The sequence below is a fragment of the Macaca nemestrina genome, chromosome 1 (assembly GCF_043159975.1).
Source record: "Macaca nemestrina isolate mMacNem1 chromosome 1, mMacNem.hap1, whole genome shotgun sequence".
In the NCBI taxonomy this organism is placed as follows: Eukaryota; Metazoa; Chordata; class Mammalia; order Primates; family Cercopithecidae; genus Macaca; species Macaca nemestrina.
Genome location: NC_092125.1, coordinates 224,411,272 through 224,435,789, shown reverse-complemented (window position 1 = coordinate 224,435,789; position 24,518 = coordinate 224,411,272). Strand labels below are relative to the sequence as shown.

The 24,518-nt window shown below is 51.4% G+C and overlaps 2 protein-coding genes across 8 annotated transcripts in view; one reads left to right on the top strand and one right to left on the bottom strand.

The window, feature by feature from the left end:
- LOC105478978 (phosphatidylinositol-4,5-bisphosphate 3-kinase catalytic subunit delta) overlaps window positions 1–24,518 on the top strand; it is a 101,440-nt gene that overhangs the window by 12,176 nt on the left and 64,746 nt on the right. For 2 of the 7 annotated variants that reach the window (XM_011736749.3, XM_011736725.2), the window contains exon 1: window positions 12,795–12,873. The exons of 1 other annotated variant lie outside the window; for it this stretch is intronic. The gene's annotated coding sequence lies outside the window, so the exon portion shown is untranslated. Of the gene's footprint in view, window positions 1–6,483; window positions 6,908–12,777; window positions 12,874–24,518 lie in introns of those variants that run through there. 4 more of the 7 variants (XM_011736738.3, XM_011736733.3, XM_011736746.3 and 1 more) reach the window with 4 other exon arrangements.
- LOC105478967 (putative uncharacterized protein PIK3CD-AS1) lies at window positions 13,681–15,510 on the bottom strand. Its single transcript, XM_011736714.3, has 2 exons — window positions 15,245–15,510; window positions 13,681–15,090 (listed from the first exon to the last, which is right to left on the bottom strand). Exons 1-2 carry the CDS (start codon window positions 15,481–15,483, stop codon window positions 14,826–14,828), a joined length of 504 nt encoding a protein of 167 aa, XP_011735016.1. The 5' UTR covers window positions 15,484–15,510; the 3' UTR covers window positions 13,681–14,825.

Genomic DNA, 24,518 nt, shown 5'->3' with positions numbered 1-24,518 from the left:
CACTGGAAGCTTTTTCAGTTCATCGCTGTGACCTCCCAGATATGCACCCATCATTGTGGTGTTTTGTTTGGAAGCACTTCTTTTCTTTCTGGAACTTTAAGATGTTCCAGTTTCATCTGTCCTTTTCTTGCCCTCATCCTAGAATTGCCAGTTTCCCCAGGAAGCCCAAGATCCAGGCCAGGCGCAGTGGCTCACACCTGCAATCCCAGCACTTTGGGAGGCCGAGGCAGTTGGATCACCTCAGGTCAGGAGTTCAAGACCAGCCTGACCAACATGGTAAAACCCCATCTCTACTAAAAATACAAAAATTAGCCGGGCATGGTGGCAGGCAACTGTAATCCCAGCTACTTGGGAGGCCGAGGCAGGAGAATCACTTGAACCTGGGAGGCGGAGGTTGCAGTGAGCCGAGACTGTGCCATTGCACTCCAGCCTGTGCAACAAGAGCAAAACTCCGTCTCAAAAAAAAGAAAAAAAAAAAACAACGAAAATCAAGATGCTGGTCTGCTGGTGCGTCCTCCTTGCTCCTGGGGTGTTGTTGCTTCTAGCTCTTTCCATTTGAGCAAGGAAATGTGTGTGTGTGTGTTACAGGCTTTTTCACATGTGAATCACAGTCCCGCCACTCCTTGGCTCAGCCTGGAACCTTCCCTCTGCTTCTCAGTGCTCTTTCGGTCAAACCCCAAATCCTCAGCTGTCCCCTCCCTGATCCTCCTTGCTATCTGCACCCAACCTGGGCCTCCCTGCCTCCAGCATGCCACCATTGCCCAGGGCCTTTGCACCATTTCTTGCCAAAGCCTGCGATGCTCTGGCCTTCGAGACCCACGCGGCTTCTCCTCCGTCAGCTCATCCAGATCCGTGCTCAGCTCCGGTGTCCTGACCTCAGGGAGGCCTTCTTGGCTCTGTAGTCCCCCTTCCCCTGTCTCTTTCCTCCTATCTTACATTTCTTTGCAGCACAACACTGTATCTTATTTTTATTCTTCTTAGTTTCTCTTCCTTACTGAGTATAAACTCCAGGGGTTGTGGGGGCGGCAGGCCTGGGGCTTGTCCAGTGCTGCGTCTCCAGAGCCCGACACACAGGCACAGCTTGCTGCAAGATACACACTTGCTGAATGAATCAGTGTTGCAAAGCCCAGGTCACCTCCGGTGTATGGAGGGCATGAAGTTGAATCCAGGTGCCTGACCCCAAACTCTGCTGCTCCCCCACTTCCTCCACGACCTCTTGAACTTTGTATCAGAAGCGGGACTACGGACTCATGGAACCCTCCCCCAGCCCTGGGTCAGAAGGTGCATTATTGTTCCCTTGTGCCAGATGGGGAAACTGAGGCAGAAGTGACTCCTTTGAGGTCACACAGCCGACAGATGGTGGGGCAGGGATGTGAACCCTAGGTAGCCTGGGTTTTGAGTATGTGTGTTTTACAGAAAGAATTTCTGTGGAGCCCCCATCCAGCTGGACCTAGAAACACAATCTTCACCAGCTCATTCCTGCCCTGGAGTCCTGGAGCACTGGGCCACCTCTGCGCTGTCTGCTCTGGCCCGGAATCAAGTACGCGGGGCACCATCCCCTCCACCTGCAAACCCCACGACCCCTGACCCTCTAAGTCATTCTGCAGCCCACCAGTCACAACCTAGCGATGGAGGGTGCAAGGCCAGGGACTCCCAGCTCCTTTTCCCCAGGTATTCCTGCCTGGCCACCTCTCAGCACTCCTTGGAGCCCGAGTTCTTGCAAGTCAGACTTTCTAGGAGTGGAACCTGACCTTGGCCTTCTTCTCTAACCATCTGCTCCGCCTTTTCTTTGCCATCACCCTCATGTGATCCAGGGCAGCAGCTTTCTCGTTGTATTGACTGGAACCTACAGTAAGAAATGCATCTGACATCTTGACTTCACACACACTCACACCTAGGAATGGAACCAAAGCCTGGGGGAGGAATACCCGCCCTTACTACAGGGAGTGCAGCCTGACACCGTCTTTCTGTTCTATTTTAAAATTTAATTTAATTAATGTATTTATTTTGAACCAGAGCCTCACTCTGTTGCCCAGGCTGGAGTGCAATGGTGCGATCTTGGCTCACTGCAACCTCCACATCCCGGGTTCAAGCAATTCTCCTGCCTCAGCCTCCTGAGTAGCTGGGATTACAGGCGTGCACCACCATGCCCAGATAATTTTTGTATTTTTAGTGGAGACAGGATTTCATCATGTTGCCCAGGCTGGTCTCGAACTCCTGACTTCAGGTGATCCCCTTGCCTCGGCCTCCCAAAGTGCTGGGATTAAAGGCGTGAGCCACCATGCCCAGCCTCTGTTCTATTTTTTTTTGAGACGGAGTCTCACTCTGTCGCCCAGGCTGGAGTGCAGTGGTGCGATCTCTGCTCACTGCAAGCTCTGCCTCCCAGATTCACACCATTCTCCTGCCTCAGCCTCCCGAGTAGCTGGGACTACAGGTGCCCGCCACCATGCCCAGCTAATTTTTCATATTTTTAATAGAGACGGGGTTTCACCATGTCAGCCAGGATGGTCTCGATCTCCTGACCTCATGATCCACTGCCTCGGCCTCCCAAAGTGCTGGGATTACAGGTGTGAGCCACCGCGCCCAGCCCCGTTCTATTTTTTTTAAAACTTGGCTGGGTGCAGTGGCTCACGCCTGTAATCCCAGCACTTTGGGAGGCCGAGGCAGGTGGATCATGAGGTCAGGAGATTGAGACCATCCTGGCTGACACGGTGAAACCCCATCTCTACTAAAAATACAAAAAATTAGCCAGGCGCGGTGGCGGGCATCTATAGTCCCAGCTACTTGGGAGGCTGAGGCAGGAAAATGGCGTGAACCCGGGAGGCGGAGCTTGCAGTGAGCCGAGATAGCGCCACTGCATTCCAGCCTGGGTGACAAAGCGAGACTCTGTTTCAAAAAAAAAAAAAAAATCTTGACTCACTGAATAGTTCTCCAGCACACTAGCATGTCACAACCTGCTGTTGCTGCTATTGAAAAATGCTCTTGGCCAGGCATGGTGGCTTATGCCTGTCATCCCAGCGCATTGGGAGGCCAAGGAAGGTGGGTCACTTGAGCCCAGGAGTTCAAGACCAGCCTGGGCAACATAGCAAGACCTCATCTCCAAAGATTAAAAAAATTAGCCTGGTGTGGTGGCACACGCCTGTGGTCCCAGCTACTTGGGAGGCTCTGGTGGGAGGAGGATTGCTGGAGCCAACAGGTCGAGGCTGAGGTGAGCCATGATCATACCACTGCACTCCAGCCTGAGGAACAAAATCCTGTCTCAAAGAAAATAAAAGAAAGAAGAGAAAGGAAGAAAAGAAAGAGAAAGAAGGAAAGGCCGGGCATGGTGGCTCATGCCTGTAATCCCAGCACTTTGGGAGGCCAAGGCGGGCAGATCACCGGAGGTCAGGAGATCGAGACCATCCTGGCTAACATGGTGAAACCCCGTCTCTACTAAATACACAAAATATTTGCTGGGATTACAGATGCGTGGCACCACACCCAGCTACGCAGGAGGCTGAGGCGGGAGAATTGCTTGAACCCGGGAGGTGGAGGTTGCAGTGAGCTGAGATCACACAACTGCTCTCCAGCCTGGGTGACAGAGTGAGACTCCATCTGAAGAAAGAAAGAAAGTGAGAGAGAGAGGGGAAGGAAGGAAGGAAGGAAAGAAGGAAGGAAGGAAGGAAGGAAGGAAGGAAGGAAGGAAGGAAGGAAGGAAGGAAGGCAGGCAGGAAGGCAGGCAGGCAGGCAGGCAGGGAGGGAGGGAGGGAGGGAGGGAGGGAGGGAAGGAGGGAGGAAGGGGAAAGAAAGAAAAACTCTTCTAGAGCAGAAACATCCAATCCTGCAAAGCCCAAAGATGCCGTTGTAGAATATAACTAGGATAGCTCAAAAACTCACATTTTCTGAGGGTGCCCTCTGTGTCAGGCACAGTTATAAGCGTTTTACATTTATTAATTCATTTAATCCCAACAACAGTTCTGAAAGTTGAGCACCATTATTAGTGTCCCCAGGCTACAGATGAGGAAGCAGACGCGCAGAGAGGTTAAGTCACCTAAGGTCACACAGCTCCACAGTGGCAGGGCCAGGCAGTCTGGTTCCAAAGAAGGTGCTCTTAACCCCCAAGCTTCACCACACTTTTCCTGGCCAAAGCAAAAGGGTAAAGACTTGAGCTGGGTAGTTTCTGCCTCGCCTGGAAGGAAAAGACCCACACCCAGCAAAGTGGGCTTCCTGCCAGGATGGGGCATGGAGGCAGGTGTCTGGAGTCCCTTGTGCAGGGGCTGAAGTGGCCTTTCTCAAACTTGCAGCCCCCACTACATGGGTGCTCAGAATGGCTGCCCTGCAATAACCCTTCTTGTGGGCATGCGTGGGTGGTGGTGGTGGTGAAGCCACTCCGGGTTGAGCAGAGCAAACATGTTTGCAGTGTTTGTGAGAAGAAGCTGTGAGTTGCTTGGCTTTTGGAGGGGAAGTTCTGCAGGGACGTTCTGCAGGACAGGGTTACGGGAAAGAAGAAAGCCTGGGCTGGAGCGGTGGCTCACGCCTGGAATCCCAGCATTTTGGGAGGCTCACTCAGGAGGATCACCTGAGGTCAGGAGTTTGAGACCAGCCTGGCCAACATGGTGAAACCCTGTCTCTGCTAAAAATACAAACTTAGCTGGGTGTGGTGGCGGGCGCCTGTAGGTAGTTACAGCTACTTGGGAGGCTGAGGCAGGAGAATCGCTTGAACCCAGGAAGCGGAGGTTGCAGTGAGCCGAGATCTCACCACTGCATTCCAGCCTGGGTGATGAGGAAGACTCCATCTCAAATAAATAAATAAACAAATAAATAAAGTTAACCTTCAAGAACAGCCATCATCGTTCCTCAAGTTCCTGACAGAATCGCTCGCTGCCTTCCTGAATGCAGTTTCTGAGCTCTCTCGCTTTATTTTTAACTATTGTCATGTGTGCCTTGGAGGAAGCTACCTCAAGTTCCCTTTGAACTCTCAAAAAAATGAACTAGTTGCAGTGGAGAATGGACAGCAATCCTAGAAGAAAAATGGCCCCTTAGCTGCAGGAAAGTCAACCAACATGCATTGCTTACATCAGCACTGTGGCCCTCCGCTCCTTTCTCAGGAAATTAATACTGATTGGGAAATACTTGGGACACATTTGATGGAAGAGAAAAGAGGTGTTAGTCATTAAAGGGTGGGGCTGGTCAGTGGAGAACAGGCTTGGACGGGCAGAAGCACACTGCAGGCCCTTCCGCAGAGCTTACCCAGAACTCCAGCCCTATTTTTCTTTTTCTTTCCTTTTTTTTTTTTTTTTTTTGAGACGGAGTCTTATTCTGTCACCCAAGCTGGAGTGCAGTGGTGCAACCTTGGCTCACTGCCACCTCTGCCTCCTGGGTTCAAGTGATTCTCCTGCCTCAGCCTCCTGAGTAGTTGGGATTACAGGCACCCATCACCATGCCCGGCTAATTTTTGTATTTTTAGTAGAGACGGGGTTTCTCCATGTTGGCCAGTCTAGTCGCGAACTCCTGACCTCAGGTGATCCACCTGCCAAAGTGCTGGGATTACAGGCGTGAGCCACCACTTGCCCAGCTTGAATGTTAAATTTAGCTTAAGCTTCCTGGTGCCCCAAGCGAAAGAGAGGGTCATGATAAGTCCCTAGGGTCATGGTTTCAAAAAGGAAGTGTATCAGGTTTTCAGGAAAGTGAAACTTCTATTTTTTTTTTTTAGATGAAGCTTCGCTCTTGTTGCCCAGGTTGGAGGGCAATGGCATGATCTCAGCTCACTGAGGCAATTCTCCTGCCTCAGCCTCCCAAGTAGCTGGGATTACAAGTGTCTGCCACCAGGAATGGCTTTTTTTTTTTCTTTTTTTTTTTTTTTTTTTTGAGACGGAGTCTCGCTGTGTCGCCCGGGCTGGAGTGCAGTGGCCGGATCTCAGCTCACTGCAAACTCCGCCTCCGGGGTTTACACCATTCTCCTGCCTCATCCTCCCGAGTAGCTGGGACTACAGGCGCCCGCCACCTCGCCCGGCTAGTTTTTTGTATTTTTTAGTAGAGACGGGGTTTCACCGTGTTAGCCAGGATGGTCTCGATCTCCTGACCTCGTGATCCACCCATCTCGGCCTCCCAAAGTGCTGGGATTACAGGCTTGAGCCACCGCGCCCGGCCTTTTTTTTCTTTTTCTTTTTTTTTTTTTTTGAGACAGAGTTTCGCTCTTGTTGCCCAGGCTGGAGTACAATGGCATGATCTTGGCTTACTGCGCCTCTACTTCCCAGGTTTAAGCAATTCTCCTGCCTCAGCCTCCTGAGTAGCTGAGATTACAGGTGCCCGCCACCACGCCCGGCTAATTTTTTGTATTTTTAGTAGAGATGGGGTTTCACCTGTTGGCCAGGCTGGTCGTGAACTCCTGTCCTCAGGTGATCCGCCCACCTCAGCCTCCCAAAGTGCTGGGATTATAGGCGGGAGCCAACGCACCCAGCCGAAAGTGAAACTTCTTAGGATGGAGGCCTAACGAGACCCATGGCATGGTGAAAGTAGCAAGGATCTGGAAGAAGTTGTCATAATAGGTATTTATAGACTGTGTGGCCCTGAAAAAGGACTCAACTTTCCTGAGCCTCAGTTTTCTCATCCGTAAATTGGGGATAAGATTTACCTTGCTGGGCAATTGTGGGTATCAGGGAGAAAATATAACTTCTCCTCAGTCCCTGTAAGTTCGTGGTTGGGTCAGCCCGTTGTAACAAAAGACAGATTCACATGAAAACCAAGCAAGTTGATTAACACATGCAGTGCACATCACGAGGCAGAAACTGCAATGAAAGGTGACCCGAAGCAGTGGCTCAGAACTCCGGCTTATCCAGAATCTTTGACAAAGAAGAATGAATTTTCAAGAAGTGACAAGACAAGGGAAAGCAGCTTTCGGCTTCCAGTGGTGGGAAACCGCAAGAAGGTAAATATATGGGAGAAAATGAATGGAGGAAGGTTTGTTTGTAGACTCTTCTGGTGCCTCCGAGCTGATAATCATTGTCTCCAGTAAAGTAGAATTTATGTCCTGTATTTAGGCATGTAAGAAGTCAAGACTGAGCCAGGTGTGGTGGCTCACGCCTGTGGTTCCAGAACTTTGGGAGGCCGAGGTGGGCAGATCACCTGAGGTCAGGAGTTGGAGACCAGCCTGGCCAACATGCTGAAACCCTGTCTCTACTAAAAATACAAAAATTAGGGCCGAGCTTGGTGGCTCACGCCTATAATACCAGCACTTTGGGAGGCTGAGGTGAGTGGATCATGAGGTCAGGAGTTTGAGACCAGCTTGGCTAACATAGTGAAACGCTGTCTCTACTAAAAATACAAAAAATTACCCAGGCATGGTGGCGGGCGCCTGTAGTCCCAGCTACTCAGAAGCCTGAGGCAGGAGACTCGCTTGAACTCGGGAGGCGGAGGTTGCAGTGAGCCAAGAGCGTGCCACTGCACTCCAGCCTGGGTGACAGAATGAGACTCCATCTCAAAAAAAAAAAAAAAAAAAAATTAGCTGGGCGTGGTGGCGGGCGCCTGTAGTCCCAGGTACTCGGGAGGCTGAGGTAGGAGAATTTCTTGAACATGGGAGGTGAAGGTTGCAGTGAGCCGAGATCGTGTCATTGCACTCCAATCTTGGTTACAAAAGCGAGATTCCGTCTGAAAAAAAAAAAAAAAAAAAAAAGTCAAGAATGGCAGGGCATGATGGTTCACAGCTGTAATCCCAACACTTTGGGAGGCTGAGGCGGGCAGATTGCTTGAGTCCAGGAGTTTGAGAGCAGCCTGGGCGACATGACAAAACCCTGTCTCTACAAAATGTAGCCCATGCCTGTACTCCCAGCTACTTGGGAGGCTGAGATGGGAGGGTCGCTTGGGCCTAGGAGACAGAGGTTGCAATGAGCTGAGACTGTACTACCGCACTCCAGCCTGGGTGACAGAGTGAGACCCTGTCTCAAAATAATAGTAAAACAATAATCATCTTTTAAAAGTCAAGATTACACAAATTTAGTTTACAGATCTTAGCTTTTATTCATGATTCTACTTCTTATTATTATTCTTATTTTTAGGGACATGGTCTCACTTTGTCACCCAGGCTGGATTGCAGAGGTGAGATCACAGCTCACTGCAACCTTGAATTTCTGGGCTCGAGTGATCCTCCTACCTCAGCCTCCCAAGTAGCTAAAACTACAGGCACATGCCACCATGCCTGGCTAATGTTTTATTTTTTTGTAAAGATGAGGTCTCACTGTGTTGCTCAGGCTGGTCTTGATCCTCTAGCCTCAGCCTCCCAAAATGTTGGAATTTCAGGCATGAGTCACCCTGGCCCATTCATGAGTCTAAAATTGGGAGTCCCACAGAACCAGGACAGGTTCAAGGGGCTTCAGTCAGCAACATAGAGTGTTTGTGGATGGAAAACAGAAGTAAGCTATAGAGCTTAATTGGTTACAGTGTTTGCTTTGTTTGAATCAGTTGGCCACCTAAGATCTACTAAAGCTCAGCTGTTGTAACTGACAAAAACTCAGCTATTTGCTACATGTATATACTCTTAAGTTAATTAGTTTCATTTAGCATGAGTGACTCCATATTGGTTTGGTCTGCTGGACCCGGTACAGGGGTCTTGTCCCAATCAATGGCTTCCTGCAAATTTTATTTAACAGGCAGAAAGGGGGAGAGGAGGCCGGGCGCGGTGGCTCAAGCCTGTAATCCCAGCACTTTGGGAGGCCGAGACGGGCGGATCACGAGGTCAGGAGATCGAGACCATCCTGGCTAACCCAGTGAAACCCCGTCTCTACTAAAAAATACAAAAAACTAGCCGGGCGAGGTGGCGGGCGCCTGTAGTCCCAGCTACTGGGGAGGCTGAGGCAGGAGAATGGCGTAAACCCGGGAGGCGGAGCTTGCAGTGAGCCGAGATCCGGCCACTGCACTCCAGCCTGGGCGACAGAGCGAGACTCCGTCTCAAAAAAAAAAAGAAAGGGGGAGAGGATAGAAAGATCTCTTCATCTGCTTGCTGCTTCTTAATTGCCTTCAGCTCAAAAATATTTATGTCAAAGAGGTATATTTTGGGGGGACATATTCTGGTTTCCTTCACGGGGATCAAAGAGAACAATATGTAAGGCACATCTTAGTGCTTGGCAACTTGGCATGCCTCATTCTCCTGGCAGCGTCTTGCATAGTAAAAAGCACGATTTGAATTGCTGTCAGCAAATACATATTCAATGAAGAATTCCTTTGGAAGATGCAAAACCATTCCTCATTTGGCTCTTTCTTGCAACAAACTCTAAAGACCAGAGAGCAGCACTGAAAGTGCAGCCTAGCAAAAGCATGGTTAGGGCCAGGTGTTAGGAAGCCTCAGGACAGGCTGCTCGCTCGGTCGTTAGAGTTCCTTCTGAAATGTCCATTTCTCTTCTGGCTCTTGGCATCCTTGCAGCAGGCTAGAGACTGCTGCTAAGGCCCAGTGATCGGAGCCTGGGGTAGGCATGAGGCTGTGAGCCTACCCCAGGAAGGATGTTAGTGTGCATTCCTGGGGACAGGTCCAACGTTCCTTCCAAAAGACACCCATGGTCCTTCCTGGCTCCTCTGCAAGTGTCCACTGGAGAATACAGAACCTGTAGCCTGCATCTTAGAAAACCTGGACCAGGCCAGGCACAGTGGCTTATACCTGTAATCCCAGCACTTTTGGAGGCTGAGGCGGGCAGATCACCTGAGGTCTGAATTTCAGACCAGCCTGGCCAACATGGTGAAACCCTGTCTCTACTAAAAAATACAAAAATTAACCAGCCATGGTGGCACACACCTGCAGTCCCAGCTACTTGGGAGGCTGAGATATGAGAATCGCTTGAATCCAGGAGGCAAGGTTGCAGTGAGCCGAGATCATGCCACTGCACTCCAGCCTGGGTGACAGAGCAAGACCCTGTCTCAAAAAACAAAAAAACAAAAAACAAAAAACAAAAACCCGGGACAATTTAGAAAGCCACTCCATCTTACCCAAGCCCTCTCCCCTTTCCTGGCTGGAATAATGGCCTCTGGGCCTCTCTCTGTCTCTCTTTTTTTTCTTTTTTTCAAGGCAGAATCTCACTCCGTCACCCAGGCTGGAGTGCAGTGGAACAGTTATGGCTCACTGCAGCCTCGACCTCCAGGGCTCAGGTGATCCTTCCACCTCAGCCTCCCAAGAAGCTGGAACTACAGGTGCACACCACTACACCGGCTAATTTTTTCTATTTTTATTTTTATTTTTTTGTAGAGACTGGGTTTTGCCATGTTACCCAGGCTGGTCTCAAACTCCTGGCCTCAAGTGATCCTCCAGCCTCGTCCTCCCAAAGTACTGGGACTACAGGCACGAGCCATCATGCCTGACCTGGGCCTCTGCTTGTTGCAGCCTCTGGAGCCAGCAGGCACAGGGCCCAAGGTGGTCCTGAGAGGCCCAGGCATCTCTTGGGGAGAAAAAGTCCTTCTCGCCGGGTGTGGTGGCTCACGCCTGTAATCCCAGCACTTTGGGAGGCCGAAGCGGGCAGATCACGAGGTCAGGAGATCAAGACCATCCTAACACAGTGACACCCCGTCTCTACTAAAAATACAAAATATTAACTGGGCGAGGTGGCGGGCGCCTGTAGTCCCAGCTACTTGGGAGGCTGAGGCAGGAGAATGGCGTGAACCCGGGAGGCAGAGGTTGCAATGAGCTGAGATCGCACCACTGCACTCCAGCCTGGGCGACAGAGCGAGACTCCATCTCAAAAGAAAAAAAGAAAAGAAAAGAAAAAGTCCTTATCTAAGCCTCAAATCCGTCATCCATCCAAGGGACCAATAACAGCTCCTTTACCTCCCAGGCTGGATTGAAGAGGGTGCTTTAAGCCGTTGTTTCACTAAGTAATTGACTGGCTCACCCTTCACCCTATCCTGGAAGGATATGAAGCCACTGTTGTAATCTCAGGGATAGGCTCACCCACCACCCCCATGCTCTTGGTCCACCAAAGCTGGGAGGTCGCTGCTGTCAACCCAGGGCTGAGCAAGGAGGGACTTAGGCCCTGGGCTGTCTCCCCCAGCCTCTCACTCATGCCTGCTGTAGGGGAGGAGGGAGTGGCCTCCTTCTACCCTCTAAATTCCTTGGCTGGGCTACACATTAAATTTACATAAGAGAGATTAACAAGAGAAAAAGCATGTGTAACTACGACCTATGCATGGGAATCCCACAAAATATGAGACTGGACAAAGGATCAGATGAGTAAAGCTCATATAACATCCTACAAGGGACAGGAAACATTCCTTCAGAAAGGAATAGGGGCTCGGGTCGGTGTGGTGGTTCACGCCTGCAATCCCAGCACATTGGGAGGCTGAGGTCAGGGCGGATCACGAGGTCAGGAGTTTGACACCAGTCTGGCAAACATGGCAAAACCCCTGCCTCTACTGAAAATGACAAAAATTAGCCAGGTATGGTGGTGTGTGCCTGTAGTCCCAGCTAATTGGGAGGCTGACGCAGGAGAATTGCTTGAACCCAGGAGGCGGAGGATGTGGTGAGCCAATATGGTGCCACTGCACTCCAGCCTGGACAACAGAACAAGACTCCTTCTCAAAACAAACAAAACAAAACAAAACAAAAAACATAAAAACCCCACAAAAATCAGCTGGGTCTGGTGGCGTGTGCCTGTAATCCCAGCTACTTGGGAGGCCGAGGCAGGAGAATTGCTTGAACCTAGGATGCAGAGGTTGCAGTGAGCTGAGATGGCACCACTGCATTCCAGCCTGGACAACAGAGCAAGACTCTGTCTCAAAAAAAAAAAAAAAAAAAAATAGAGGCTTGGGATCCTGGGGACGTGGTACACAAGTTAAGCGAGAGTGAGGGGAGAAGAGGGTACGGTGAATGAAGCTTGTCTTCTTATGCAGATAAAATTTTTCAGGTAAGAAAAGTTAGCTCTGAGCAGCCCTCTGCCTGATACTAATACTTTACCAATGGAGATTTTCCTTTTCTGTTTTTGACACAGGGTCTCACTTTGCTTCCCAGGCTGGAGTGCAGTGGTGCAATCATGGATCACTGTAGCCTCCATCTCCCTGGCTCAAGCCATCCTCCCACCTCAGCCTCCTGAGTAGCTGGGACTACAGTGTGTGCACCACCACGACTGGCTAATTTTTAAATTTTTTGTAGAGACAGGGGTTTCCCTATGTTGCCCAGGCTGGCCCGAATTCCTGGGCTCAAGCGATCCTGCCACCTCGGCCTCCTAAACTGCTGGGATTGCAGGAGTGAGCCACAGTGCCAAGCCTGGAGATTTTCTTTATATATATAAATCATTTTACAAAAGGACAGCTTTTCAGAGCTACTCCTATGCCTTCAGTTTCTAAGAATAATCCCTTCAAAATATGCTGAAGAAGTATATTTTGGGGTGGCACATGCTGGTCTCCCACAGTCATATTTTGGGTGTGTGTCCTGAGCCCCAACACTGGTCACCTCGCAGTGGTGCTTGGGGTCCCTGGGTGCCTAGAGCTGGCAGGTTACCCCTTCTCTCTCTCCCGCTCTCAGCCTTTCTCCCGCTGCTGTTGAAATTCTTTCCTGCGTGAAGGCGGAGCGCTTAGGGGCGCTTAGGACCTTTATATGGTCGTTTTCCTTCGCATAAAAAGAAAACTTGTTTTGTAGAAGGGCAAGGTGCAGCTTCCAGAGGCACCTGGGATGATGCCCCTCTAGCAGTAGGCGAGCTTGGGGGTGTGGGCGGCGGGGGAAGGCGAGGCCCTGGGGGACCTGTTGTTTTTCCTGTTGTAAGTGAAAAGGAAACAAAGTGGGAAGTGGAGTGTGCGGGCTGGCGGCAGGCGGGGCGCCCCGCCGCGCCCCGCCTCCCTCCCTCGAGGCTCACTCGCGCCCAGCGCCGTCGCTCCGAGCGGCCGCGAGCCGAGTCGCCCAGCCCTGCCAGCTGCGCCAGGAAGGTAAGCGATCGCCGCTGGCTGCATCAGGGGAGGTGGGAAGAGGACCGCGGCCAGGGGCTTTGGGAGCCGCGGCTGCGCTCGGGGCCGCGGGGCTGGCTGGCGGGCGTCTCTCCGGCACACACAGCCCATGCGCCCTGGCCCTGGGCACCTCCCCGCGTCTAGCGAGCCGGGCCCTGGGAGCCCCGGGGGCCGGGCTGCTGGGACCTGAGCGGGGACTGCCCTAGAGGCCCGGGGCCGTCCCCCGTGGGCCCGCCGAGAGGGGCGCGTGCAGCTCTCCGGCGCCTGCACTGCGCGCCTTGCCCGCCTGGCCGGGCGGCTGGGTTTCGGCTGAGCTCCCAGCGGAGGTGCGGCCTCCCGTGCGCCGGCCGAGGCAAGAGGAAACTGGAAGCGCTCAGCGCGTGCGCCCGCTCCGAGCGCTGGCGAGAGGACCAGGGACCTCCTCTGTACGGCGGCTGGGTCCACAGAGGGCGCGCTGGCGGTGTCCCCCGAGTGCCCTGGCGCGGAGAGAGGGCTGCGCACAGTTCGCCGGCGCCCGGGTCCTGTGCGCCCTTCCCAGCCCGGGCAAGTGGGGAGCGGAGCTGCAGAGGGACCAGGGTGGACGTTTCCGGGGCTTCCTCCCGACTTGTGGACCCGCGCCCCGCCTCCCCGTCCCAGGCCGCCCGCGCTGTTCGCCGCGTTTGCTGCAGCGGCGCAGGCAAGATCAGCTCCGGATCTGCGGCCGAGCCGGGGTTACGCCGGCAAAACCGCCCCCAGCTTTGCATTTCCGGACTTTTTTATAAAATACTCTTACCCGTAATTCAGCCTGAATGAGGCTTTTTTAAAAAAATCGAGTTTCCTGTTTTTATTTAGGCTTCCTCATCTGCACCTCTTCCTTTGAGATAGAGAAGAGGGGAACTGGCACGACCTTTCGTGGGCACCAGGATGGGGGCGTTGCGGGGCGGGAAGACGGGGGTCCAGAGAACCGGGGAAGGGCCGCTGGGAGGTCCCAAAAGTGCGCTCTGGGTGGGGCGAGAGTGAAGCAGGTAGGGGCGAGATTTCCGGGGTCGCGGGTGGGGGCGCCCTGGAGCGGCCAAGATGCAGGTTCCTCGCGTGGCCCCCCTGGGATCTGCCCAGTTTGCGGATGGAGCGCGGAGCTGATGGGCCAGCTCTCACTTGGTGTAGGTGTTCCCTGGAAGGAGGGACCTGCGGATCTTGAACCCCACCAGACTCCATTAAGGGGGCCTTCCCTCTGCCTCCTGAGAAGTCCCACCTCTGAAATGCTGGGCACAGCCGCGCGTGGATGTGGGGCGGGTGTGCCGTGGGTTGGAGTGGGAAGGGGCTATTTTTCCTCACTCAGGGCTCTCGGAGGGGAAGGTTTACTGCTCCCTGGGGACTTTAAGACCAAGGACTAACCCCCTGCTTTCTTCCAGGAGTGCTTGACGGTGCCTTGGTGTTCTTGTCTATTGAACGGTACCATAGGACATTACTCCCCAAAGAACTGGTCGTTCTTACCTAGGTGATTTCAGTTGGACAACCGTAGGAACTGAGTGGTGTTGTCTTCATTTTACAGTTAAGGCAATGAAGGCTCAGAAAAGTTAAATAACTCACCAACCCACACAGTTTACAAGTAGCTCCTCCAGAATCCCAGCTCTTTCCGACGCCAGCGCGTTTAATCATCTGGGGGTGCCGTTGCTGGCGGGGTAAGGAGAATATCCTAGTAATTATCTTGGGGGGATTTGGAGGGGACGACTTTTCAGAGGCATCCTCTAAGATACCCTTGAGACTCCTCTGTAACACCCGCTGCTGCCATTCACACCCCTCCCCAATTTGATTGATGTGTTGAGTGGGGCGGAAGGTTCTTTTGGTTGATGAGGCTGCGACCAAACGCAAGGAGATATAAATAGAGCTTTCTCTTTGGCTCTCTCTAGAGCAGAAATGCCAACCCCTTAGCATTTCCATGGCCTGCTGGAGTTTCATTTCTTGATATTAGGATTCCAGCCATCTTGGCTGGTGAGAGGCCTGCTGGCGGCTTCCTGGGCTTGGTCCTCTTTTGGTACTTGCACAGAATGATGGAAGACACTGGAGTGGGCTGGAGGAGTGCTCTTAAAACCCGGTTGTGGCTGATAGCGGTAGCTCATACCCGTCATCCCAGAGCTTTGGGAGGCCCAGACGGGAGGATCACTTGAAGCCAGGAGTTCAAGGTTGCAGTAAGCTATTACAGTGCCACTGCGCTCCTGCCTGGGTGACAGAGCAAGACCCCATCTCTGAAAAATATAACACAACAACCCAGTTGCCTGCTCGAGAGACACCTAAGCTAGCCTCCTTCTGAGCCCCACTTCCCACACCCCTCAGCCCATGTTCAGAAACAGACTACATTGGCCACACTGCTCACTTAGATGTTTCTGGAATTAGGGCACGTGCCCCAGAGGTACTCCCGACCACGCGGATGTCCCCTTCTAGCAGGAAAAGCGCGTTTCTGCGTTTCTGCAGCCTCAGTCCACGCCGCCGGGTCTTTGCACTAAGCTGTGGGCTCCGTTTCTCCTCCGCTACTATGTTTAGCAAGTATTTCCTGAGATCCCACGGGGGCTCAGGGGCTATGCTAAGAACAGAGCAGGCAGAGTGGGAGGGCATCGGCCCCTGGGGGGCTCACAGGACGGACAGTCCACCAATGGTTGGAGGCCAGCACCCAGAGCCAGTCCGCTGTCGCACAAGAGTGTCCGATGGAATTCATGGGGGTGGGAGTGGTGATGGTGAGAGTCGGTTCCTGCTTCACCTTGTTTTTCTTCAATTGCACAGTGAAAGGGAGAAGTGAATGTGCAACGGATGAAGCAATTCCCCTTTGGCTGGGTTATTTTCAAAACCATTTTTGTGTAGAGAGCAGTTCCCTCCCTCCCTGAGGCCAGCTGCTGGTGTGGGCCTGATGGTGGGGTTTGGGGCCCCAGCAAATGTTTCCTTAATGTGGGGCCTTCAGAAAGTTCTTTCAGGCCAGGCGAGGTGGTTCACGCCTGTAATCCCAGCACTTTGGGAGGCCGAGGTGGGCGGATCACTTGAGGTCAGGAGTTCAAAACCATCTTGGCCAACATGGTGAATCCCTGTCTCTACAAAACAATGCAAAAAAAATTATCTGGGTATGGTGATGAGCACCTGTAATCCCAGCTACTCGGGAGGTGGAGGCAGGAGAATCACTTCAACCCAGGAGGTGGAGGTTGCAGTGAGCTGAGATTGTGCTACTGCACTCCAGCCTGGGCAACAGAGTGAGACTCCATCTCAAAAAGAAAAAAAAAGAAAAAAAGCTCTTTCAGCCAGGAGGGTGGCTTCAGCTATTCCCCAGGGGACAAGCGTGTTTCCCAGCAAAGCTGTTAGAGAAGATGGTCCTAGAAGCAATGCCCCAGGATGGATGAGACAAGGAAGGGCCCTGTCCACGGGAGGATGGCAGAGCCTGGCTTGTTTGAGAGGGAGGAAAATATTATCATCTTGGTACTGGTGACAGTGTTTCATAATTAGCGAAGGTTGCAAAACGCCACCTTTCTCTCCCTACAGTTAACGCTAAGACTGAATTGTCTTTAATTTGGTTGGTGGAAATCCCCGGCAATCATATCAGAAATGCTGCCAGTTTCAAGATGGAAACAATAAAAAACCCAGGAACCCCTTGCCACCCTTTTTTTTTTTAATTGCAGCTAAACACTGTGGCTTGCTGTGGGTCCTACCAAAATAATGGGCCACCCTCGCCTCCCTGAGGGCCAGCACAGTCCCTGGGGCCTGTGAATGTTCCCCTTCCAGCTGCACTGGCTGGATATGCATGAAACTCCCCTCCCTCCCCAGAAGTGACAACCGCACTACCTCGGATAAGGGTCAGGACTCCTGGAAATGGGTCCCTTTTCCTATTACTTTCTTTTTGCTTCTTTTTTTTTTTTTTTTTTTTTGGAGATGGAGTCTCACTTTGTTGCCCAGGCTGGAGTGCAGCGGTGTGATCTCAGCTCACTGCAACCTCTGCCTCCCAGGTTCAAGCGATTCTCCCACCTCAACCTCCCGAGTAGCTAGGATTACAGACATGCGCCACTATGGCCAGCTATTTTTAGTATTTTTAGCAGAGACGGTGTTTTGCCATGTTGGCCAGGCTGGTCTCAAACTCCTGACCTCAGGTGATCCGTCCATCTTGGCCTCCCAAAGTGCTAGGTTTAAAGGCGTGAGCCATCGTGCCCAGCCTTCCTATTACATTCTGAGCACAGGGGGAGTGATCAGAGCGAAGGGTGTGGCATTTCTTTTTTTTTTTTTTTTTTTTTTTTTTTGAGACGGAGTCTCACGCTGTCGCCCAGGCTGGAGTGCAGTGGCGCGATCTCGGCTCACTGCAAGCTCCGCCTCCCGGGTTCCCGCCATTCTCCTGCCTCAGCCTCCTGAGTAGCTGGGACTACAGGCGCCCGCCACCGCGCCCGGCTAATTTTTTGTATTTTTAGTAGAGACGGGGTTTCACTGTGGTCTCGATCTCCTGACCTTGTGATCCGCCCGCCTCGGCCTCCCAAAGTGCTGGGATTACAGGCTTGAGCCACCGCGCCCGGCCTCAGGGTGCGGCATTTCTAAAGTGGTATTTCGGTTGGCTTCTGTTTCACTCATATTGGGGGAAATTGCTTCCACTTAGAGAAAATGCCGGAAGAGTGGGAGGTGCCAGGAGTAGGGTGGGGGAGGAGGAGATGCAGAAAGGGGTGGACCTTTTTGGGATTTTTTATCCTGGAGGGAGGCTGTACAGGTTAAATATCCCTTCTCCAAAATGCTTGGGACCAGAAATGGGTTGGATTTTGGATTTTGGGATATTTGCATTATATGCTTACCAACTGGGCATTCCAAATCCAAATGTCTGACATCTAAAATGCTCCAAAGAGCGGCCGGGTGTGGCGGCTCACGCCTGTAATCCCAGCACTTCGGGAGGCTGAGGTGGGCATATCACTTGAGGTCAGGAGTTCGAGACCAACCTGGCCAAAATGGTGAAGCCCCGTCTCTACTAAAAATACAAAAATTAGCCAGGCGTGGTGGCATGTGCCTGTAGTCCCAGCTATTTGGGAGGCTGAGACAGGAGAATCTCTTGAACCCAGGAGGCAGAGGTTGCAGTGAGCTAGACTGCGCCACTGCACTCTAGCCTGGGTGACAGAGCGAAACTCCATCTCAAAAAAAAAAAAAAAAAAAAAAAGTATTCTCTCACAGTTCTGGAGGCCAGAAGTTAAAAATTAAGGCGTCAGCAAGGCCTCACTCCCTCTGGGGGCTGTAGGGAGACAATCCTTCTTTGCTTTTCCTTCTGGAGGCTACAGCGTATCTTGGCCTGTGGCTGCATCACTCCAGTCTCTGCCTCCGTCTTCACAAGGGCATCCCCTCCGTGTGTCTGGGTCTCTGTCTATCTCTTATAAGGACACTTGTCTTTGGATTTAGGGCTCCCTTGGATAATTCAGGTAGAAATCATTTCAGGATCCTTAACTTACTTACATCAGCAAAGACCCATTTTCCACATTATTCTTTTTCCAGATAATGTCCAGGTCCTGGGGGTTAAGACCTGGCTTTGTGGGGGCTACCATTCAGCCCACTGCAGATAAACAGGAATGTCTTTCTGTGTTTTCTGGGGACGCTGGGGAGTGCTGTCATCTTTGCAAGGAAGCTGCCCTGTTCTGCCACTTGGGTGACTTTAGGCAAAGATGTCAGAGTCCGTGGTGATCTCTGCTGGACCATTGACCCCAGCCTCCTTCCTGCTTGCCGTTCCCCAACTTGTATGAACTGGCAGCCCACCGCATCCCACCCCTAACCTCCTGGGCTAACTTCTGGAGCTCAGGAGGAGAAATGCTCTTACTTTCCCTCTCCAACAAACTCTTCCCTCTTTATCTTCAACAACAATCCCTGCCCTCCGCAGCCCGTTCCCAGCCCAGGACTGCTCGCTCGCTCTCTGAGATCACACAGCGCCTCACATTTTGAACTTTTGTCTGTTGGGCAGCTACTGGCAGAGGTCGGGGGAGGGCTCAGGTGGGCACACAGATGCTGCTGTCTTCCCACCTCTTACCCCAGGACATGGTATGGGGCTGGTGGCACTGGGAGGGGTTTGGGGAGCCCCGTTCGTCATTGAAGTTTGTAGGAGGGGTGGATGAGGACATGGGAGAATGACTGGGTGAGGTGCTCCGGGGCTCTCTGGAAGGGCTGGGCCCCCCTCTTGCGTCAGCCCCAGTGGGGGCATTGCTCTTGTCTATGTTGGTCATGAAATCTGGAAGAAATGCTTTCTTATCAATAGGGAAGCTAATCGGCCTTGTTTTTGAAACTTCGGAAAACCATTTATGGCTAGGCATGGTGGTTCATGCCTGTATTCCTAACACTTTGGGAGGCTAGGGAAGGAGGATCATTTGAGCCTAGGAGTTTGAGGCCAGCCTGGGCAATACAGTGAGACCCCCATCTCTGCAAAAAATAAAAACAAATTAGCTGGGCATTGTGATGCACGCCTGTAGCCGCAGCTACGTGGGAGACTAAGGTGGGAGGATTACGTGAGTCCAGGAATTTAAGGCTGCAGTGAGCTATGGTTGCAACACTGCACTCCAGCCTGGGTGACAGAGCGAGACCTTGTCTCAGAAAAAAAAAAAAAAAAAAAAAAGATAGTCATTTATGTCCAGGTGAGGGTGGGGCTGGGTGAGGTGGTGGTTTGAGGGGGATTGCCACATGGAAGAGAATGTACTGTCTTTGGAGTCAGCTGAACTGGGTTTTTTCCCAGCCACTTTTTTTTTTTTTTTTTTTTTTTTTTTTTTTTTTGAGGCAGAGTCTCACTCTGTTGCCCAGGCTGGGATGGGATGGGATCTTGCAGTGGTGGGATCTTGGCTCACTGCAACCTCCACCTCCCAGGTTCAAGCGATTCTCCTGCCTCAGCCTCCTGAGTAGCTGAAATTACAGGCACGTGCCACTCTACCTGGCTAATTTTTGTGTTTTTAGTAGAGACGGGGTTTTGCCATGTTAGCCAGACTGGTCTCAAACTCCTGACCTCAGGTGATCCACCCGCCTTGGCCTCCCAAAGTGCTGGGCCTGGCCACCCAGCCACTTTTTATCTGCTGGGTGACCTTGGGCAAGTCTCTTAACCCATCAGAACCTCAGAGTCCAGTTGTAACACTGAGATAGCAATACCTACCTGTTAGTCTTGAGGATTTTGTATATTATCCTTTGCAAAGTGCCAGGCACATAGCAATCCATGCGGTATCTGCAAAGGAGCTGGTGTGGAGTGGATTAGAAACAGAAGCCATTTATTATCATCCATCTTGCCCAACACAGCGGTTGCCCATTGGGTGTCCTTTCCATTAACTTCTCTTGGACATGCATTTTAACTTAGTTGTAATTACGAGAATACATGGACACAGGGAGGGGAAAAACACACACTGGGGCTTGTTGGTGAGGGGTGGGGGGTGGGAGAGATCAGGATAAATAGCTAATGCATGCAGGGCTTAATACGCAGGTGATGGGTTGACAGGTGCAGCAAATCACCATGGCACACGTTTACCTATGGAGCAAACCTGCATGTCCTGCACATGTATCCCAGAACTTAAGATAAAAAATAGGCCGGGCACAGTGGCTCACGCCTGTAATCCCAGCACTTTGGGAGGCTGAGGCGGGCGGATCACGAGGTCAGGAGATCGAGACCATCCTGGCTAACACGGTTAAACCCTGTGTCTACTAAAAAAATACAGAAAAATTAGCCGGGCGTGGTGGCCGGCACCTGTGGTCCCAGCTACTCGGGAGGCTGAGGCAGGAGAATGGCGTGAACCCAGGAGGCAGAGCTTGCAGTGAGCTGAGATAGCGCCACTGCACTCCAGCCTGGGCGACAGAGCAAGGTTCCATCTCAATAAATAAATAAATAATAAATAATAAATAATTTAGTTGTAATTAGTAGGCATATGATTTTATCTTAATTTTCATGTTTTAATTTTAAAATATACATAACATAAAATTTACCATTTTAAGCATTTTTAAGAGTGCAGTTCTGTGGGATTCAGTACATTCACACTATTGTGCAACCATCACCACCACCCACCCCCAGGCATTTTTTTCATGTTGCAAAATTGAAATTCTTTTCCCCTTAAACACTAACTCCCCTCTCCTCCCAGCCCTGGCAGCCATTCTGCTGTCTGTGCTTTTGACAACTGTAGGTACTGCACAGGAGTGGAAACCTACAGTATCTGTCTTTTTAAGGCTGGCTTCATTAATTTAGCATATGCTTTCTTGACGCTTAATCCCTGTGGGGGCAAGTTTCAGAATTTCTTTCATTTTTAAGGCTGGACATTCCACTGTGTGTAGATACTACATTCTTTTTTTTTTTTTTTTTTTTTTTTGAGACAGAGTCTCGCTCTGTCGCCCAGGCTGGAGTGCAGTGGCGCAATCTCGGCTCACTGCAAGCTCCGCCTCCCGGGTTCACGCCATTCTCCTGCCTCAGCCTCCTGAGTAGCTGGAATTACAGGTATGCACCACCACACCTGGCTAATTTTTGTTTTGTTTTGTTTTGTTTTTGAGACGGAGTCTCGCTCTGTCGCCCAGGCTGGAGTGCGGTGGCCGGATCTTGGCTCACTGCAAGCTCCGCCTCCCGGGTTTACGCCATTCTCCTGCCTCAGCCTCCCGAGTAGCTGGGACTACAGGCGCCTGCCACCTCGCCGGCTAGTTTTTTTGTATTTTTTAGTAGAGACGGGGTTTCACCGTGTTAGCCAGGATGGTCTCGATCTACTGACCTCGTGATCCGCCCGCCTCGGCCTCCCAAAGTGCTGGGATTACAGGCTTGAGCCACCGCGCCCAGCCTGTATTTTTTTTGAGACAGATTTTCACTCTTGTCACCCAGGCTGGAGTGTAATGGTGCGATCTTGGCTCACCGCAGCCTCCGCCTCTCAGGTTTAAGTGATTCTCCTGCCTCAGCCTCTCGAGTAGCTGGGATTACAGGCATGTGCCACCACACCCGGCTAGTTTTGTATTTTTAGCAGAGATGGGGTTTCTCCATGTTGGTCAGGCTGGTCTCAAACTCCTGCCCTCAAACGATCTGCTCGCCTCAGCTTCCCAAAGTGCTGGGATTACAGGCATGAGCCACTGCCCCTGGCCAGGATCACGTTCTTTTGTTCATTCACCTGATGGACACTTGTGTTGCTCCCACTTTATGACTCTTGTGAATAATGCTGCGCTGTGAACATGGGTGGACAGATATCTGTTGAAATCCCTGCTTTCAGTTCTCTCAGGTATATACCCAAATTGCTGGATCATATGGTAATTCAATTTTTAATTTTTTTGAGCAGCTAGGCATGTGCTTTTGGAATTGGTTTTTTTCCACTTAACATTGGCTCATTAGCAGTTTTCCACGTTGCTTCATAACCTACACATCCTTTTTAGTGGCAGTGTAAGTGCCATTGAGCTGCTATTGGGAAGAAGGAAAAAATCACAGTCATTATACCAGTGTACTCATCCCTCAGCAGGAATTATAGTCATACCATCATCGTCCCCACCCTCCTTCCCCAGATCCACCAGGAAAACAGGACTAGCACATGGGGACACTCCTTAGTGCCTCCCAGGTTGAGTGTGGGCACATACTGGGGGAGGCAGGTGAGCCACCCCTTCCTGCCTTCGTCTCTCCACTTCAGACAGCCAGCCTTTCAGCTGCCAGTTCTACTTTTTTCTTCTTTCCATTTTAGCAGATATAAGGAAAGTTTGTATATAAGATTACTTTATTCTTGCATCTGTTAATTATTTCTTTCTTGTATTTGCCTCTTTCATCTCCTACATGGTGAGATTTGGCTTTCCATTCAAGGATTTTTTTTTTCTTTCTTTTTTTTTTTTTTTTGAGACAGAGTCTTGCTCTGTTGCTCAGGTTGGAGTGCAATTGCATGATTTGGCTCACTGCAACCTCCACCTCCCGGGTTCCAGTGATTCTCCTGGATCTCCTCAACCTCCCGAGTAGCTGGGATTACAGGCATGCGCCACCACGCCCAGCTAATTTGTATGTTTTTAGTAGAGATGGGGTTTCATCATGTTGGACAGGCTGGTCTCGAACTCCTGACCTCAAGTGATCCACCCGCCTTGGTCTCCTAAAGTGCTGGGATTACAGGCCTTGAGCCACTGTGCCTGGCCACGCCCAGCTAATTTTTTTTTTTTTTTTTTTTTTTTTTTTGTTGAGACGGAGTCTCACTCTCTCGCCCAGGCTGGAGTGTAGTGGCCGGATCTCAGCTCACTGCAAGCTCCGCCTCCCGGGTTCGGGCCATTCTCCTGTCTCAGCCTCCTGAGTAGCTGGGACTACAGGCGCCCGCCACCTCGCCCGGCTAGTTTTTTGTATTTTTTAGTAGAGACGGGGTTTCACCGTGTTAGCCAGGATGGTCTCGATCTCCTGACCTAGTGATCCACCCGTCTCGGCCTCCCAAAGTGCTGGGATTACAGGCTTGAGCCACCGCGCCCGGCCTAATTTTTGTATTTTTAGTAGAGATGGGGTTTCATCATGTTGGCCAGGCTGGTCTCATATTCCTGACCTCAGGTGATCCACCCGCCTCGGCCTCCCAAAGTGCTGGGATTACAAGCATGAGCCATCATACCCAGCCAAGCATTTGCCTTTTCTTTTCTTTTTTTCTTTTGAGATAGGGTCTCATTCTGTTGCCCAGGATAGAGTGCAGTGGTGCAGTCATAGCTCACTGCAGCCTGGACTACCTGGGTTCAAGCGATTCTTCTGCCTCAGCCTCTGGAGTAGCTGGGACTGTAGGTGCATGCCACCACGCCCAGCTAATTAAATTTTTTTTTTTTTTAGTAGAGGCCGAGTGTGGTGGCTCACACCTGTAATCCCAGCACTTTTTGAGGCCAAAGCAGATGGATTACTTAAGATCAGGAGTTTGAAACCAGCATGGCCAACACGGTGAAACCCTATCTCTACAAAAAAAATACAAAAATGGGCCAGGCGCGGTGGCTCACACCTGTAATCCCAGCACTTTGGGAGGCTGAGGCGGGCAGATCACGAGGTTAAGAGATCGAGACCATCCTGGCTAACACGGTGAAACTCCATGTCTAGTAAAAATACAAAAAGTTAGCTGGGCATGGGTGGCGGGTGCCTGTGGTCCCAGCTACTTGGGAGGCTGAGGCAGGAGAATGATGTGAACCCGGGAGGCGGAGCTTGCAGTGAGCCTGAGATTGTGCCACTGCACTCCAGCCTGGGTGACAGAGTGAGACTGTCTCAAAAAAAAAAAAAAAATTAGGCAAACATGGTGGTACATGCCTGTAGTCCTAGCTACTTGGGAGGCTGAGGCAGGAAAATCACTTGAACCCTTAACCTGGCAGGTGGAGATTGCCGTGAGCCGAGATTGTGCCACTGCACTCCAACCTGGGCGACAGAGCAAGACTCAATCTCAAAAAAAAAAAATTTTTTTTTTTTTAGGAGAGACAAGGTCTTGCTGTGTTGCCCAGGCTGGTCTTGAACTCCTTAGCTCAAGAGATTGAGCTTTTGTCTTGGCCTTCCAAAGTGCTGGGATTACAGGCGTGTGCTACCACACCTGGCCCATTCAAGGATCTTTTTGTGGTCATTGTCCAGTGTTAGCCTAATGGTAACAGCCTGGCTGGGATGAACGCTGGCGTGGACAGTTGTGCCATTAGACTTTTCCCCCTGCACGTGTTCAGTGTAGATGACATATTTCTTCCTTTAAACCTGGACC

Coding starts and splice junctions, on each gene's coding strand:
- LOC105478967 (XM_011736714.3), bottom strand. CDS start 15,483: ATGCCCTCCCACTCTGCCTGCTCTGTTCTTAGCATAGCCCCTGAGCCC. Junction 15,091..15,244: donor CTAATTCCAGAAACATCTAA/GTGAGCAGTGTG, acceptor TCTGTCACCCAG/GCAGGAGCGCAGTGGCACTG.